The sequence below is a fragment of the Oryzias latipes genome, chromosome 19 (genome assembly GCF_002234675.1).
Source record: "Oryzias latipes chromosome 19, ASM223467v1".
NCBI classification, from domain to species: Eukaryota; Metazoa; Chordata; class Actinopteri; order Beloniformes; family Adrianichthyidae; genus Oryzias; species Oryzias latipes.
The window spans coordinates 6,247,314-6,266,435 of record NC_019877.2 but is presented as its reverse complement, the minus strand read 5'-3'; the positions used below and the strand labels follow the sequence as shown (position 1 = coordinate 6,266,435).

At 38.5% G+C, this 19,122-nt stretch overlaps 1 protein-coding gene across 9 annotated transcripts in view; it reads right to left on the bottom strand.

Annotated features, from left to right (window-relative positions):
* plce1 (phospholipase C epsilon 1) overlaps positions 1-19,122 on the bottom strand; it is an 87,570-nt gene that overhangs the window by 38,899 nt on the left and 29,549 nt on the right. For 8 of the 9 annotated variants that reach the window (XM_020711878.2, XM_020711882.2, XM_020711881.2 and 5 more), the window contains exons 6-7: positions 13,385-13,554; positions 12,820-12,962 (exon numbers count right to left, since the gene is read on the bottom strand). In XM_020711878.2, coding sequence (XP_020567537.2) covers positions 12,820-12,962; positions 13,385-13,554 — 313 coding nt within the window. Of the gene's footprint in view, positions 1-7,069; positions 7,282-12,819; positions 12,963-13,384; positions 13,555-19,122 lie in introns of those variants that run through there. The other variant, XM_020711886.2, reaches the window with a different exon arrangement.

Here is a 19,122-nt window from a genome sequence, read left to right as displayed (position 1 = left end):
TTCGGTTTTGTGATATTTCTTAAGTGTTTCTCACGTTTGTCATTCGTCGATGTGCAAAGATGTCCGTCGAGGGTTTCGGCAGACAGGTCTTTATGTAAACTCGGTTTTGAGCCGTTCAATAATTTTGGTCAGTTGAGAATTGCGAAGTTTATACGGGATTGTTACATAAATCTTGCGCAATTGTGCGTGATTTCTGCCAGATTAATTCGCACTTTTGTGGTATTCCATGACCGTTCCACGTATGTTCACGTATGCCTAACGGAGCTTTCCCGCATGTACCACTGATTTATAGTTTTTATATCGCGTATAGGGCGCACATCACGTAAAAATTACATAATTGACGCACAAATTTTGGACCAGATTTGGCTTTAACATCCATTTATGTGTTCTTTGCGTGGTTTATTCGTACTTTTTCTGTGGTTTTAATCCTGTTCATTCGTGATCCATCTGTGAAAATTTAGCATAAAAGACCACTTTCTTTACTTTTTACACCTATAATCATGGTCTAATGTATGTAGTTGCTGTTCTTAAAGTCAGCATATCCATCGATAATACTTGTTCAATCCATGGAACAAAGCCCACTTCACCCTGTGGAAGTAAACAGCACTGATCACCTGCAGGTTCCTGTGTTTGGATTTCAGTCGGGTCCATTAGTCTGTCTGTTTACACATACACACGCACACACACACAAATCTAAACTGTCCTGATCTCTGCTAACAAAGGACTAATGGAGACTTTCTACACGACTTCAGGAGCTGCCAGGTGGACATTCTGTACATTTTCGGGATGAATGCCCATATAAACAAAGCTTTTTTCAATGGAGTTTTGCCAGAATCACTTCAGTGCGGCTTTGAAGAGTTTCATATTGCACTTTTTAGGTCACTATAGAAAGGATTTCTAAGGAAAATACCCCTAAAGTGAGTTATGTGATCACACCGAATGTGTGGGACACCATTTATTCAGATTTCTTCAGAACAAGAGAGGTGTTTGTTATCTTTTCATAGTAGGTTATGCAACATTCACCCAAAACCAGGACACGCACATCAAATAAAAATAGACACCAGGAAACACAGAGACTCTCTGCTCATTGTCAATTGTCATAGGTAGAAAACCCATCTACTCCTGTCTTCTAACCACACAGACACAAAACTGAGTATGGATTTATATGCAGACACACACTTAAAGGTTGTCCCTGGTAACTCTTGAGATGTGGAACAGGTAGGCATGGCAACAGCAGTGACTGCTCCGCGGGAACAAAACTTGCTTATTTACACAGTTTGATTTGTGGATCCGGACTCACAGCTTTTCTAATGAACTCTCAGTGTGCGTGTGTGTGTCCAGAATATGAGCACAGACACACTAAAAACATCAGGAAACAAATAAAAGCAGTGAAAATGTGAAGCACATGTAGTGGGCTGCGGGAAAATAATGGGGACTCGGCGAACAAAGGAGAAGCCACCCTGAACAAAAATTGGGAAACATTTCTATTACTTAAAATGACGAGAAAGGACAACCAGAAAACGTTTATATTAAATGGAAGAGAGGTGAGAAAAAAAACAAAGACAGACGGGAAGGAACGAGATATAAAGCAGTGCTGGTTAAAGTTACTGGAGAATTTATAATAAAAGAAGAGAAAAAATAAACAACCACTTAAATAAAGGAAATAGGGGAAAAAAAGGCTATTACCATCTTTTCATTTCACACATATTTCAAATACTTCCTTTAAAAAGCTTAAAAGTATACTTGAACTTTACAGTGGCAGAGATATTTTACACATTTTTTTAAATATTATTTTCTTTACTAATCTTTTAATATGGTTTCTTTAGCAGGTCTGAGTATGTCCTGTCTGTACGTTACAGAGAGTATGTGTGTTGTATTGATTGTTTGTCTCAGCTTTCTGTTCCACCAGCAAAGGAAGTTCCTACTGGAAAAAATAAATTAGCTTTGAGCTTGAGTTTGTGGTTGACAGTGAAGAATTACATATGACTATGTATTTTTATTGTGTTTTTGTGTGTGTGTGTGTGTGCGCACTGACATCTATGTGTGTGAAGGTTTTTGGAGTCAACGTGTTTTGAAAGTGTGGGTGAGCATGTCTGTAGCATTGGCTCTATATGAGAACTAGACTGAGTGCAATGTTGTCCGTAGAAAATGTCTATATCGGGCTCCAACCAAATGACGTCAATTCAGTTGCCTTCTTTTCACGATACGGACCGCCATGTTGGAGCCAGACGTCATCAGTGAGCAGTGATTGGTCTGAGTCGGTGTGAGTCAACATTTCCACAATATGGCAACCACTCTCGCCAATCAGTCCACACCCCTACCACTTGAAAACTGGCTTGGGAGAATCTGCCAATCAAGCGTTTCTTAATTTTCAACGTGAGACCACATACCTTAGGTTAGGCATCTAATTGGTCCGTTTATTACTTGCTTAACTTGTACTACAGAATAAATATGAAAAAATTCGGATTAGCAAGAACATGTTAATAAAAATTAATGGTCTATGGACAGGACAAGCCCTTCTGATAAAGATCTACATTTGATAGTAAATCTATGTACACGCGGAGCATTTGAAACGCGTTCAAGAACACAAAACAGGCATTCTTGAACTCGTGTTTAGCCCATGGTGTGGACATTAGAAAAGCAGGGAGGGGTTTCTCTCTACTGTTTCCTAGCACACGTCTGCCACCTACAGTTAGAAGGGGCTTAGTGTGAAATGTTACGTTGGTGGAAAACTCGTGAACACTTGAAACATTCATTCAATAGCCATAGGTTGCGTAGCTACGCGTGAACGCAAAAGTTTTGAATGCGGACGCCCGAAAAACGCGTTTACACAGACTTTCCATTGGAAGTGGCATCTTGAATGCTTGTTACCGAGGTCAATGTGAACGTAGCTTATTAAATGAAAAACCTCAAGCAACTTGTACTCGCTTTTTGTAATTCTACATCCTTCCATTCTTTATCTCAATTTCATCCTCCAACTTCTTCACCCCGTTTTTAACCTATTTTTTATACACCTTCATAGCCCACTCTCTCTCTTTTTTTGTGTCTGATCCAAAAATAAATATAAATAGTCTTAGTCTTAAATAAAAAGAGGTTTATGTACATATACATCTTGTGTGTCCAATGTGTCCACATTTCACAACCCCTTTATCGTAACAGAAAAATCGATCCAACACAAGAAGCCATCAACACGTATCTGTTTGCTCAACTGCTGGACAGGACAAGTGAAAATATGATTTATATTTTTTAAAACGTTGATTCTCCTAATATTTTATAGTATGAATGAGTAATGAAATAATTTAACCTTGAAGGGAGAAACATGTAATGTTCATAAAAAATGTTTAGTTGTAAAGTCTGTTTTTAACTCATAAAACAAACATAACAATAACAACAAATAAAGCTATAATCATATATATTCAAATGCTTGGTTATTTGGGCTGTACTCTCAAGATAAAAAAGAGAGCACTAACTAAACAGATTCAGAGGATGAATTAAACCGACATTAACGACACATTTTTCCAGAAGAATTGTCCAGATCCACTTTGGAGTATTCATTTAATTTTTAAGAGCATGCAAGTGTTCTGCTCATTCATGTATTCATCGTCTGAAGAGGGAAATACGCTTGAAAACAAAGCCTTCCGCCAAGACCAAGACACAAAGACTCTTAACATATTCAGAGGGAATTATTACATACAAATGTGCATTAATATGGAGAATAATCCCAGATTGTCTTTTAGTAATGATAACTTCTCCAGCCTATAATTTTTGTTAAGCAACAAACATGACTCAAGACCTGGACTAAATAAAACATGTAATGATTTTTGCACAACTTTATGGATCTAGAAAGCATGAAGAATACAAATAAGGTGTTCAATGTGTGTGATTTCATAGGATGTTTGCGTCTGAATTTACTGGCAGATAAAGGAGATAAACTGAAATTCCTTTTGAGGTCCTTTCATGAAGCTCCTGTAATCACAGGAAATAGGCTTGTGTTATTAGCATCTTTGCAATAAATGTGCAAAAAAAAAAGCTATTTCAGTAATTTATGTCACAAAAATTGATTTTATAATAAAAAATTGGATTTTCTGTATTTTTCTTTATCTGATGTCAACACTCAAAGAAAATTTTAAAATATCTTGATAAAGTAAAGTTCTAAAATATTTTTACAGTTGTTTATTTTGTAAAAAGAAAAAAAAGAAAGAAAGAAAAAAACGTATTAAATGTTTGTTTAGTGTTACAACACAATGTTTTCACTTTTTAAGCTTTAAATTACAAAGTGGGCATGAATATAAGCAATAAATGAGACGGTAAAAAGGATTTTTTAAATAACATAGCGTTTGTATCATGCACTCTATTTCTAATAATTTCTCAAAGTTTCAGACGATGTATGAGATCCTAAACCTTTTTAAATCTCGTACTGTACAGTACAGCAGAGGATCCAGGAAGCAGAAGCCTCTAAAGATGGGACCACCAGATCTTCTAATCAGCCAATTGGTCCAGAGATGAGCATTAATCTGGAACCAAATTTGAAGGATATTCTGGATTTATTTTTATAGTTTGACACCTTAACAAAACTCAATAAAAATCACAGCTTCAATGCTGCCTAAACTGAACATTAGCGAGGATCTACTTTGTTTTAAATAAAAAGGAAAATAAATGTGAATAGAACACTTTAAAAATGTTTAAAATGTTTTAGGATTTCCGTACACTAGTGCCTTTAAATAATTTTTGTAGCACATATATGATTAACTTGAATGTAAAATCAACGGGATATTTCTGTTTTTTCTTTCCTCTTTAAATAATGTATTTATCAGCGTAAATCTCAATCATTCCTTCTACTTTTTTAACAGAAGAAGAGTCTTAGCATTTCTTCATATTAGGATTCAACAAAACCAAATGTGGTGAGACATCTGCTGAATATAACAGAACAGAGGGGAATGGGTGGAACTAAATACGGACTTCTGACTTTTCCACTGATCAAACTGAAAACCTACGCAAATAAAAAATGTGCAGGGTACTGGATGCTAATTGTTTATATTACAGGGGCTATAGAAGCAGCCAAAATTCTAATTTCCCAAAAATCACAGAAAAATGGAAGATGATCATCATGATGCTGTAGGAAAGATTGTAAAATGCTCCATGTGATTAAATGTTTTAATTATCAAGTGTTATTCTTATTTCCAACCTTTAAAATGTAATCATTTCCATTTTCAACCTTCTAATCCAGCCAAAATAAAGCATTTTTTACTCCAACGATCCTTTGTCGGACATCAAAATGTCATCAGCAAACATGCTCACAGCCTCTCAGCTCAAGCTCACCTTCACTGCATCTACCATGAACTCTCAAAAACGCTTAAATGTATAAATGTAAAATCCTTTTTATATGTTTCTGACCAGCTTATTATTGGTCTAAACTCTGTTTAACTCTTTATTTTAAAGGTTATAATTTGTTTAAAGTTAAACCAGATCCCAGTCAACACCCCTGTTCAATACTGATGGGGCTGTGGCCCAGAGGAGAATAGTTTGGTAAAGTGCATAATAACAATATTCTCATATATTGTGCCAATAATACACATAAAGAGCTACAAAAAGTTTAAAAAGAAAACATTTCATGTGATTTGAATATTTTTATAGGTTTATGCTTTATACAAAATGCAGCCCAGCCTTTTTCTGTAATACATAGTAAAAAAAAAAAAAAGGTGACCCCCTAATAAGTTTTGTTAATCAAACAGATGACAACTTCCTGTCTCGAGAATACACAGTATTATATAAACGTATATAATTATTATATGCCTCTTTTTTGTGTGTGAAAAACGAATCTGAAACTATATTTACTTACTAAGCCTAAAAATATAAACATTTTTAAGATTTAATGTCTGTTTGAATAAAAAAATCCTGCATGTGGACGAATGTTAGCAAACTATCCTGCTGCTTCATTCTCATCTTGTTCCTTAAACCTGTAAAAACAAAGCTATAAAATATCCTGATCTTTATCCAAGTGTTTGTACAAAAAGGAACAAATAAACTAAACAAGAACGCGCAATAAATTGTAGATTAAAACAAACATTTAAACAAGTTTTTTTTGAACCTGTAAATCCACACGTGAGCAGCAAACAGGCGAGCAGATATTCAGCACAAAAATAAACATTCTTAGAAATCATAATACACAAATCCAGCACCAGACGAAATAAACAGATTTATCTAAAAGTACCAAAATCTGTCAATTCTGAATGATAAAAACCAGATTTAATACAATCCTACAGGTGACAGATGTGATCACTTGAGTGGGATCCGAAGCCCCTCCAGGTTTTTTCTTTGGGGTGAAGTGAGGTCTCGAGACAACTGTCCAACAGTTACATCATTCAGCACACATTTAAATAAAACTAAATTAGGCTGATGTTTGCTTCTGTATCGTGTTTCTGCTCGTAATGTGACAGAGCTGACTTTACGAGATTTAAAAAAATACTAAAAAACGTATTTATTCATGAAAACAGTATCCTTAATCCAAAAAAGAATTGTAATTTTGATGGGATACAACTGGAACTTTTTGGAAAAATCCAACATTTAAAAACTTGGATGAAAGTTACCCACTAACCTGATTTTCTGACATCCAACCCAAATGGTCTCATCGCTTTCCTTTATGTATAACAACAAGGCAGTACCTCTAAATTTTCTTATTTTCTATCTTGCAAAAAAAATAAAAAATATTAAGATAACATTTCAATAGCAGAATCATCTTAGTTTGAGAAAACAAGTCTTAGTGACTAGAATTTTTTCCTTAAAAGAAGAATTCTTGGTAAGACAATTTTTCTTACTACACTGAATTTTTGGCTAATTTCTAGGCTGTCTGCTTCTGCATCGGGGCAGACTTATCAATCAGATTTATCGATCCTAAAAAGAGCTCTATCAAGATGTTAGGTTGCAGCCTGTTAGAGACCAGCGTTAAGACAAAAGCTTAGCAAAGACTACACAAAATGACTTTAAAGTGAAAGTTGAGACTTTTGCAAACATTTTAAAGTCCCGGCATCCCTCAAAAGGAGCCGTGCCCTCCCGCATTTCCCGTACTCACTCATCAACTTGAGGTCCACTCGGTTAGAGTGCTTCATGCTTGTTAGAAACAGCTGATCGCTCTGCCTCCTACACTGGCAGCTCAGCGCCGGGGCGAATGCTGTCCGCTCGTCCGCATGTGACTCCCACAGCTGCTCCGCGCTCGCCGTTTCACAACTGAACTCTCCCTGAAGTCAAGCCGGCGCGCTCCAACCCCCGTCCCTCACCTGCCTCCCCTCAGCGGCGGCGGGGAGGCACTGTGTCTCCCTGCGTCTCCCACCCACTCCCCGCTCACACCATGCATAGTTCACAGCCACGCGTTACATTTAGACACCCCCCCCACTGCCCTACACACTGTCAGAAGTGTCACAACAGCAGTCAGAGAAAAAAAACAGTTCTCTTTAGAAAAGAGCTTTTTGTCCCGATTTCCTTGCAAACACAACTCTGAAAGCACAAACAAACACACAAACTGCTTCGAAGGGGTTCACCCCGGATTCAGCCTGTTGCCTTTAGGTGGCAGTTATGCTTACCGACAGAAAAGAGGGAGGCAAAGCAGCAAAAAAGAAAAGAAAAATATCCATAAACTCCAAAAAAGTCCAAAGAGCTGAAGTCCTTTACATAGTTGCATAGACAAGTAGAAGAACTAGCCAAGAAAGAGAGGCTTAGTTTAGCAGAGAAATCTTTCACTTAGAAAAAAAGGGTTTATAAGAAAAAATATAAAGCACTGCCTTTATTAATGCAGAAATTTGCAATATGCTTTTTGGATTTTGAACCAATTATCAATGTCAAGACCGAAGAACAGCAATCAAAACTAACTGTGAAAATTTGGAGGATTTGGAGCCCTATTCACTGTTTTTCTACAATCCTGCAGTGAGTATTTTTAGCCATGACTGTCATCTGAACAATATGTGTTCTTGAAATCCTTGAGACTTGACTCCCCGACACATTTCTAAACGCTGGAGCCCAGCACAATGTGACGTGACGACTGAGGGGAGAGGAGACAAAGAGAGATGGGAGAAAAAGGGTAACCGAGCCGCTTTCCTTTCAGTCAAGCACTGTTAAGATTTGCAAAAGAAGGAAACGATCTGAAGAAAAGCTCTGGACCGGCAGCTGACAGAAGTATGGCTGAATCCCACAGGCCTCAGGCTTTCAATGGTTTGTTTTAGAAGTTAAAGAAGTCAAACCCATTTTTCGGCCCAAATTCCAGCTAATTTGAAGGAACACTCACGCCATCATCACTATAAAATGCTAAATAAAAACTATATCTATCACTTATACCGTGTGTATGCTTTAGTGCATACTTCATAGATCTTTATCAATCCAGCGTTCACTTAGGAACTTGTGCAGCCTTTGCTTTTACTTTAAGAACATCCAGATTTACTCTTTTTGTCTGTTACTTAAAAACCCCACTCTGATGTAAAATGGTGTTTTTGGTGTTTTTAACATGTTCTAATGGCATTTTTCTTGTGATGGAGGACATATACACAGAAAATGAGGTTCAAAATGGCAAATTTCCCTCTGAATTAATAAAGTACCCTATCTATCATCTATCTACATCTAAAATAGCATTTTTGAGTGTTTCTTTATTTAAATCCTTGCGAATCAGGAGCAGGACAGGATCAAAAAATACTATCTGAAAGAGATCGTTTTTGTGAGGTAGAAAATACGCTGGCTGGACTCCAGGCGTCCTGCTCCGCTCCATTCTGATCCATCCATTTGCAGACGTCTTTGTTTTCCTGGACTGAGGTGAAATCTGCCTCTAAACTGTTCAACTGGATTGCTCCAATATTGCTAGCCTTTGTTTTTTCACTGGTAGCGTCACGCTGGAAGTGTGACGTGCTGCAAACTATTGGGAGAGAGTGTAAACAAAGAGCTCTCAGCAACGGGAAGGGAGGGGGTTGCTCCCCACCACAGCTTAGTGGCAAATTTCTCAAGAATCACTGCCGCTCTGCAGAGACTATGCCCTAGAAAATAGATTTTGACTAAAAACGGAATCCATGACTTCGCAAAACAAAGATTAAGTTGAGGTTTGTCCACGACTATTACAGGTGCCCTCATAGTTCACAAGACCGATATGAGCTCTGCAGCCACAGAAACTATAAAAGAAGGTTTATTCCGTGCTTGGATTTGTGTATTTGTGCGGACTTTGTGCCTTTGTCTCCAGGAAACTTCGAAGGCTCGGATGGCCTGACAGATAGTTGTGCACCAGGTGCCACGGTTGGCAGAGAGGTAGAACCCACTGAACAAGATCGCCCCCCCTTAAGGCAGTCTTTGTATCTCTTCCTAGGAGCACCTCTGTCACAGTCCCCAGAGGAGAGCTCACCATATAAGATAATCTTTGGTAGGCGGTGGTCATGTAGTCTTGAGACCCTGCCCAGGGAAGCTGTGTCTGAAGCAGCATGACTTCAATACTAGCTGTTCCTGCTTGCTCGAGGACCTCGACATTTGTGGTGAAGTCATTCCAATAAATGACGAGTACGGTGCGCGTTGGTGAAAGCATTCGAGGTGGCTTAAGTGATTTCGATAGGTAATCCATGTCTCTGAGCCATAGAGAAGAGTGGTAAGGACGGCTAAATACACACTGATCTTCGTAGTTGTGGCATAATCTACACCCAAAAAACTGCATAATTATTATTAAACACTTTGAAAATAGATCAAAAGATGATCTGAGTGGGACTTTAACCATCTGGTTAGAGGATTGTTTCAACCTACTTACAAATGAATATAAGAAAAGTATAATAAGATGTTAACGTTATATAATTTTTTTTGTTTTATTGATGAAGAAAAAAACATGTTTTCCTACATTTTTAATAAATCAACTAAACTCTTCATTATAAAAAATGTGTTTTGTTTTTAACCGAGCACACAAGAAAAATGATGTTTATAACCTTGAACATGTAAAACCAACAGTAAAAAAATTAAGAAATCAAGTGACCGAGCTGATACAAATTGGGCCAACTTCACATGTTTGGTAATAAAAGACAATAAAAAATAATAAAAGCGCTCCAAACTCTTCATATCCAGAATATTTCTCACCACTTATGACCCATTTCTTGATCTTGACCTCACCCCGGTCTTTTCCTGCAACACCATTTTATGTCTTTCCATCAGATTCCCGACTAAAACCTGCCTTTTCTTCAGCAGTCACATGACCGCTCAGCTTGTAAAATCTTGTTTATCATCCGGCTAAAGTTCCATCCAAACCTCCCTACAAGAGTGCAATGATTAATGAGACGGGCATGCACCAAATCATTTCTACACATCAGAGGGACCAGCGAAAACGCTTTCCGCTTCATGATGGCAACGCTGGTGTGAGATAAGCTGGAGAAAAAACATTCCAGCCATCACCGCCCATCCAATACTTCAGTGCAGGAATATTCCAAATACTCTGGTCATTCTTAAAAGCAACTCTGCTTTAGCAACCATTTAGGTCCATATTTTATACAATTCTGTTGGGAATTTTTCAGAGCTGTGGCAAAATATCTGTTTTTATGCATCTAAAATGAACATTTCTTGAAAAACCCACATTATTTTAAATTGTGCTATTTTTAAAGGTTCTTTTTAATTCATCTACTATGTTTTCAATCTAAACAACTTAAGACGATGGTGCAACAGTAATTAAACAACAAAAGAAATACCAAACAAAGTCAAATTCTCATTCCTGTATGCTACAAATAAACCATCAAAAAAATCAATCAAAAGTAAAAAAAAGGTAAAAAAAATAAACTATGTGATTCATGTTTACCAACATATTATAGCATTGTGTTATATTATAGAGTACATTGATCCTTTCTGCCAAATTACACATATTTGGTAAAAAAAAATGTAATTTTCATTCGACTTTTAAGATAAAGAGCGCCCAAACGCAGAGGAGAGGAACAATACCAAAAATGGTAGGAAAACAATAACTACACCAACCCTCTCCAAGTTTGAAACCCAACTCAGACCCTGTTAAAGCTTGCAGAGATTGAAAGGCTTTTACGAGGAAGGATCATTTCTTCATCCAGAGCTGCAGAAAAGTCATCCAGATAGGGCGCGCCTTTCGCCAGACAAAACCTCTCCCGTTCTAGCCGGTGACTCAACTTTTAAAAATAAATAAATAAAGTTGCATCTCAGCCTCTTTTATCTCAGTTTCTACATAAACACAACACTAAAGGTGTTTCCCCCAAATCTAAATGTCAGCTTTTCCACTACAAGTTCTGTTTCTGCAGAACGCTGCATTACAGAACCAAAGAACAGCAGATCGATCAAACCTCTCTCCTGCGAAGACGTCTATATGTTCTCATTTCTTGGCTGGGTTACAAGCAGAAAGTGGTTACACTTCAACCACACCGCTGCACGCCGGACAGACAGAAATCTTTTCTGACAAACCCCGACCCCTCTAATGATCAGGGTAAATGATGCAGCGTGTCACAAACACTGAAATGAATAATTTTGCATACTTCCACGCGCACCAAAGTGCACGTCTCCTTGATCTTGCCAGAGACACTGTGTCCTCTGGCTTTGTGCCAGAGGAAATTAATGTCAGGATCCGCTTACATTGAACTTATGCTGAACATCATGGATCAGCTGAGCAAGTGAAGCGAAGAGCACAATAGGAAGAGGTGTCTGATGATAGCAGCTTTCAAGATTACAGCTTCTGAGGGAAAAAAGTATCTTAGAATTCTGGGGTTTTTTTATCATTTCATAGAAAATAACTGAAGTAATAAATACTTTGCAGTTTAAAGTGAAAATCTTGGATGTGCTTTGAGAATGTTGTTTAAATAGGAGTCTGAATAGGAAAATGTCATGGAAACATTGTTGGAGGTATAATGAGGGGGAAAAAAGGGCAGCAAGGGAATAAAGAGAAAAGAAAAAGAGCAACCAATGGGATCAACTGCAGACCCCAACCAAGACAGACCCTGATGTGGTTAAGAACCATGTGGGAAAAGGGCAAGGAGAAGGGGGAGGAGGAGGAGGAGGAGGAGGAGGAGTACAGCAGGAGACCTCAGGGGAATAGTGAGACGACTTTGCTTCACCTCCTCTTCAACCAATATTATAATATTTTACACTTGTGTTATGTTAAAACCCACTGTGGTTAGAAAGTGACATCAATTTTATCACGTGTGATCAAATTCATAAAAAGGAATAGAGTCAGTAGAGAAGTCCCAATCAGAATTTGTTGGTCCCATTCTGAATCCGAGCCGTTTGATTCCGAGTATCTGCCGATACCAAGTCCAGTTCCAAAACTTTTGTAAAACATTTTTTTAAAAATAGACAAAAAATGTTTTAAAAAAAACAAAAACAGATCCCTATTTTTATTTTATACACTTTTAATCCTTTAACGCTTAAACAGAGCACTTCTTCGAAGTAGCTTGAACAATTAGGTAAAAATTGTTTAAAAAGAATTAATAATTTACTACTAGAAACAGAGAAAGAAAGTGAGAAAGTTTAGAAACTGTAGCATTAGTTCCTTCAGATCACTAAGGCTTTTTTTCGATGAATTATCTGTGTTTACGCAAAAACATCTTAAAAATTGAGAGAAATTTTCTCCAAACATATAACTACTTTTTGCCGTTCATGATTTGCAGACTTCTAGTAGGGTAATTATTTGAGGTAACAAGCTTTGAAATGCACAGCGCTGATCAAAATAATAAATATTCTATAAAAATAATAAATATTCTATCACTGATCATCCGATACCGATTGAGTGCGTGATCGAACATCGATTTCTGGTCACGTGATCGGAAACGGGACATCCCCAGTAGTCTGAGTTAAAAGACTGAAACGCACCTTTCAGCACAGCGTGGCTGTTGGGACACTGGGGTGGAGGACAAAGCAAAGAAGAGCGGGCACCGATAGCCACGGTGGCCTCTAAGATGGCTCCTGTCAGCAAGGAACACAGCGACGTCCTCCAACCACAGGCAAGGTAGAATCTGGAAAACACAAGATCATTTGTTTTGAAGTCATCCTGACGACTGGAAAAAAGAAAAAAAGTTGCCTGATTTGATGTTTCTGGTGTTGTTTCCCACGAGTTAACCTCAGTTGATAAGCAACACTTCACATACAAACTGAAAAATGGATTCAGTTTGTCATCGTTTTTGTTCTTTAGTGACGTATGATAACACTCTAGGGTTTCAAATATTAAAGTTCCAATGATTACTTCAGTGTTTTGACACACCAACCACAAGATTATAAGTAAAGACAGCGATAGACCAGGAAAAATTGTGTTTTAATAACTTTAATAATGACACCTGAGCGTGTTGGGAATATATTTAAAAAATCTAAGCTTCACAAATTGCATATACTTTTTTTTTTGTACATAAATCAATCCTGTTGGGTTCAAAGTTGTCCAAACCTTGCTGGATCACAGCGATGATGAAGATCAGGCCGCGCTGAGCTGTTGTTGACAACATTCAGTGGTCTGGGAGGATCCCTGAGGTGAACACATCCAGGCCAAGACAGCAGGAGTTTATTGGCAGGATGGATGAGGCTGCATTCCTCCCTGCTCTTCACATAATTGTTTACCTGTAAAAGAATCGTTAAGAAAATGAGTGACTAAGAACTCAAAGCAAAGCTGGTTGCAGACTATTTGTAAACACAGTGTGCAGTACACAGATGTAAAATCTTGGTTTTGTGAATATTGACACAGTAAACAACCACATATGCCTGGAAAAGCCAAGAGCTGGGAGACTAATCAATTATTTCAAATATTTAAAGTTTGCATTTTGTGGTGATTTTGAGTTTGGTTCGTTTTTCTTGAGTGATTCATAAATGAACTGAAGTGACACTGAAAAAGTGGGGGTGATATTTTTAGTTAGTCTAACACTGTTAGGTTGTCAAAATGAATCCATGAGAACTCACAGTGTTGTGCATCTTAGGATGTAAGTCTTTGAGTTTTTGTGCTTTTGTGTCCTCTGGTCTCGGAAACTGTGAGGTGGAACCCCTGTGTGCCTGAGAACTAGAACGATCATAGCAACCAAATATCCTCTACTTTGTAGTCGAACCTAATATGATGGTTTTATCTTTTTCTTTTTAAGAAAATTGAAAAAAATTCTAATGTTTCATGAAGTCTGAAGAAAATGATTAAAATTTTTTGGCCATATTGTCCAGTTCTAAGTGAAGTACAACTGTAAAAAAGCAGCGCAATTTGTGGATGGAGGCAATAGTAATTGTCGGGGTGAAATATTCACACAAAAAAAATCTACAAAACAAAGATTTCATATTTTCAGAAAAATCTTTCTGGAGGTTCTATAGATCAAACTTTTCTTGCAGTGAAAACCTAATTGTCTCCACAGTGACTTCAGGCCATGAGGGTCCTGATGGGTTTTCAGAAATCCTGCTCCATTTGCTACTGATTACCTGGGTCAGGTGCATTTTGCCAATTAGAAGCTGCAACGGCAAATTAGTTGGATAACACGTAGGACACTAGCCCTCGAGGATCAGCCCTGGAGTTTGACACTTGACGGCCAATGTTGGTTTTCTTTTGGGAACTTACCGCTGTAGGTCCACATTTAAAAAATGTAGGGGAAAAGTCTCCCAACTAGGCCTGCACAATATACCGCAAATTTATCGTTATCGCGACATTAAGCTGTGCAATATACATACCGCAAAAGACGGCGAAAATCGCAATAAATGGTTACCTTAAATGTGCTAAAACAATCTCATGGCAGCTTGAAAAATTGAACAAATGAAATAAATCCCTTTATGCATTTAACCAATCGGAAGGAACCGTTTACATTGTTGATCAATCAGATGAGCCCTTTTATGTTTGATGTTTGCCTCCTATGTCGCCAAGGGTCATTTGGAGTATAATTTTTAAACTGTTGCAGTGAAATGGAAATGATGTTTTTGGTTGTTTTGCTATTTGTTTATATACCGCGAATTATGTCGTTATCGCAATATTAATCACCAATATCGCATATCGCGAGTTTTTCTCATATCGTGCAGCCCTACTCCCAACAGTATTCTATTTTAAAGGCCAGTTCAGAGGAAATGTACATTGGAAAATGTGACTAAATTCTTTTTGTGCCAAATCCAGGGATGGGTTTAATATTGTTAAAGTCAAGTTCCCGTCTTGCCTGCACATGTGTCGAAGTGTCATTGGCTAAGACACTCCCTCCTATTGCTTACAGGTTGGTGGCATCAGTGTGTGAATGTGTGTGTGAATGGGACATGACTGAAAAGTAGAGAAGCGCCATTTAAGTAGTCACCAAACTAGGTTAAATGAGGAGGTCCTACATTGATAAATGAAAGATCCTAAGACATTTTAGAATTTTTTTCCCATATTCTTTTTTATATGATGACAAACTGACATTTCCGACGTGACAAGGGGGCACAAACAGACCCACATGTAGAGCATAATACATGACTTTGTACTCGTCTCAGAGGGATGGGTTTCCTGCACAGGGTGTAGGCTGGCTGTTGTCAGATCTGAGCAATCCCAGGGGAAGGAAGACCAACCAAAATGCACGTTTGGAGAGGAAAAGTGAAAGGAGTAGAAGGAGGAGAACCCATTGCACCAGCACAAGCAAACTGATAGGGGTTAGTCAGCCTGGTAAACAAAGCAAATTCATTTAAAAAAGGGTTGGACTTTTGGACCAATGTCACGTGCAAATAGCTTTCAATCAAATGTCTTGTTCTTTGTATTCTTATAATACTACAATAACATATCCCAAAAATGGCACAGCACAAGTTTTCCAGCAAATTTGGCAGGTGGCCACACGGCGGCATTTGCATGTAGAAATGCTTTTTACGAAAAAAGTGACACTTTTACGGCAATTGGACCATTTTTTTTTTTTTTGCCTGCTATCAGTGGTCACCCAGGCATAAAACAAGGTCGCGAGGTGGCAGTCCAGTGTCAGGCTGGTGGCAGGAAGGCACCAGTGCAATAATTGAGGGTCTCCGAGGTCCCCGAATTATCTGATGATTGGCCGATTTCAGACTGCCACCCTCTAGCCACCCCCCTGTCCCCATGCTGCCATAGGGTAGCTGCAAGGGGCACTCGACATGGGCTGTTGACATGGGCCGAGGGCCTGGCAATGACCAGACATCAATCTGGGGATCTCTGCAATAAAAACCCTATAAATCCTGCTGTGGTTGGACCGCTTGGACCTTTGTTTTCTTGGGCATTGGGGCTTTTTCCTTGTTCGGTTTCTTGGGAGGGTTGTTGTCTAAAGTTTTTTAATGTTTGCCGCTTTTTATATACCTCCGGCTACCGGGCTGCTGGTGGCCGGTGGTAATTGTTACAGAAGGCCACCATCCAGAGACAATTCCACATCGTCCAATCAGAGCTGCTGCCGGCCGGCGATCCGGCTGCCACCACCCTGTCGTTTCGTAATGGCCTCATCCTTGCATGAATGATCCCTGACAGCCGCCGTCTACATTCATGAACACGCCAACAAATTTTTCAAGAAAATCGGCTGGCAGAAGGTAATCTTACAGTTATTGCCGATGCCTTCCCATCCTGCAATGGAACCGTAGCCTAATTTTATCTATTTCTAAATGCAATTGTGTAAATATCATTTCCTTTAATTAACTGCCTTCATAAACAATTTATCATAGTTTTTTGTAATACGCATTATAAAACAAAATGTGATAACAAATCGGGCAGGATATTTTTTAATTTTTTCTTAAGTTCATTCAATCAGAATGTCAAAACCACAGAACAGAGTTGACTCTTGAATGTGCTCAGGCTTCCTGTGGCACTGTCTTTAGACACAAATGCCAGGTGTATTTATAAAGCTGAGCCTTAACCATGCTTACACAATCATATTTATACCCAATCCTGGCATGCTTACCCATCTCTAAAATACTCTGCTGCTTAGCATTAAACAATTGATTTTAAAGATTTGCATTTTTGGGGTCTGGTTATTTTCTTAGGTGATAGAAATAGAGTTCCCTTTTTTTTTTCTATTGGAAGCTCTTTAGAGCAGATACTCGACTTTACATTTTAATTTCTTTACCTTTTTATCCTGGAAAATGTCCTCCATCTGATAGCCAACAACAGAAAGAACTACTATGACAGAAATGACTAATACAACTAGAAATGAAAGGACAAACTGTCCAAGAAACACAGGGAACACCATTAGGAATGTGGTTCCAATCTGACCAATTCTACAGTTAATTATAAATGCAAAAACTATCAACAGGTCAGTTTATCCTGAGAAAAAGGTCATCTTTTATATCAAACAACAACAAAAATGATGTGTTGATAAGTGACAGAAAGACAAACTGCAGTATATGTCGCCACAGTCACAGACGACAGGAGGGCAATAATTGTATTTCATCTTTATTACATAAACACAGTGAAGGTCGTCCAACATCAATACGTCCGGCATGTTCTTCTTCATCGAAGATTGCATTACCAGTGATCTTGCTATTTAGCTAGTTAGTAGAAGTGAGTCTGTATTAGACAGCTGCCACTAATATGACATTGTAGCTCGTGTTACACTGTGCGTGTACAGGAAATGCTAATTGCCAAAGCTCAGGACAGGCAAATTATACCGACTCAAGGCAGCTGCACTAATTCTGGTCATCTGTTTCTGAGTTTTGCTGCATAGGTTAGCAATCGGCAAACTACACAGGTGCCTGAAGAGTCTGTAGAGTAGATTATAACATTTTTGCACCTTTTTTGGTAGTCTGTTGACTACAATCAAACAGCAGCACAGAAAGAATAGCATTATCACCATTAGAGCGTCTTTGCTGGTAACGATGTAGGTGACAATCCACATCAACTACTGTCATGAATGAGTATCAAGTATTAGGTCCCATTAGTGTCCTGTTGGGTCATTTCTTTGCCCGGCAACAGCAATTCTGGGAAGGGATTAGTGAGGGGGCAGTGAGGGCCACCGCTCTGAACTTTAAGCTGGAACGCGCGCGCACAAAGATCCAGATCGACGTGCTCAAAAGCAAGCATGCAAAAAACTTTGTGACTCATCCTGGTGCCATAATGCTTGTCACGGCGGATGCATTCAGTATGCATGAGCGAGCAGGGCGGTGAGGAGGCAGAGACTGGACTCCCTGAAATTTACCAGCACACATCCTCAGCACTCTACTTTAATGTCTTTGACCTCCACAAACGCAGCCTATTCCGGAACGGAACCCAGTTATCTACGAACATCTTCAGCAGCTTCGTGAGGCTCCCTCCAAACTCCCAGCATGACTGTGGACGCTTTACTTCAAAACGATATGAATGCACTAAAAACACGAGCTTACTCGTCAAATAAACAAACAAGCTAAAGAAAATAGTGCTTTGACCTCCTGAGAAATGAGTCCACCACACTGACACTGACTCATCCAGCTTCACATTTAGCTTTTAAAACAGTCTGAACTGAAGAGATACGATGAGATTTTTCTGTCATTGAAGTCACAGGAGAGAAATCAACTTTTTAGTCCCGTTTTTAGTAAAATTCTTTGTAGTTTAAGAGACTGAAAATGTTATGCTAATTTCTTTATATTGGTAATAACTCAACTTTTTTTTTCAAATAAAGACTAATTTCAATTGTTTTACAACAAGTGAGTCTAAGTTTCTGAAGCCACGTTCACACCACCCTTGGTAACGCACTATTCAATAAAAAGTAAAAGTAAACGCACGTTTGAGGCTTCCTCTTTTCAAACTCTCACAATTGCAGGTAGCTACATACGCTTTTACGACCGTTTACGGGCTCTTCGCACAAAACGTGCTTTCATTGTTGCTGCTTGCAGGTTAAACCAGGTTGAACTTTGACCAATCAGGGACTCGGATTTCGCCTGGAGCAAGATTTGTAAGATTTACGTCATTTCACAACAAGTCTCTTCCAACCGTAGGTGGCGTACATGAGCAAGTAAACAGTAGAAAAAGAGAAGCCCCTCCCTGCTTGTCCAGTGTGAACACCATAGGGCTATTCAAGAATGTGGATTTAGTTTGTCCTGGAATGTGGATCAAACGTCCAGAGTGTTTAGATCCACTCCAGTGAAAATCGTGTTGTTTGTGTTTTTAACAGGTTCTGTGGCATTTTTCTGATGATAGAGGGTATAAGTTGAAAAAGTTAAGCTCAAAATTGCATTTCTGAGTATTTCTTTTTTCAAATTGTTGTAGATCAAAAGCAGATGAAA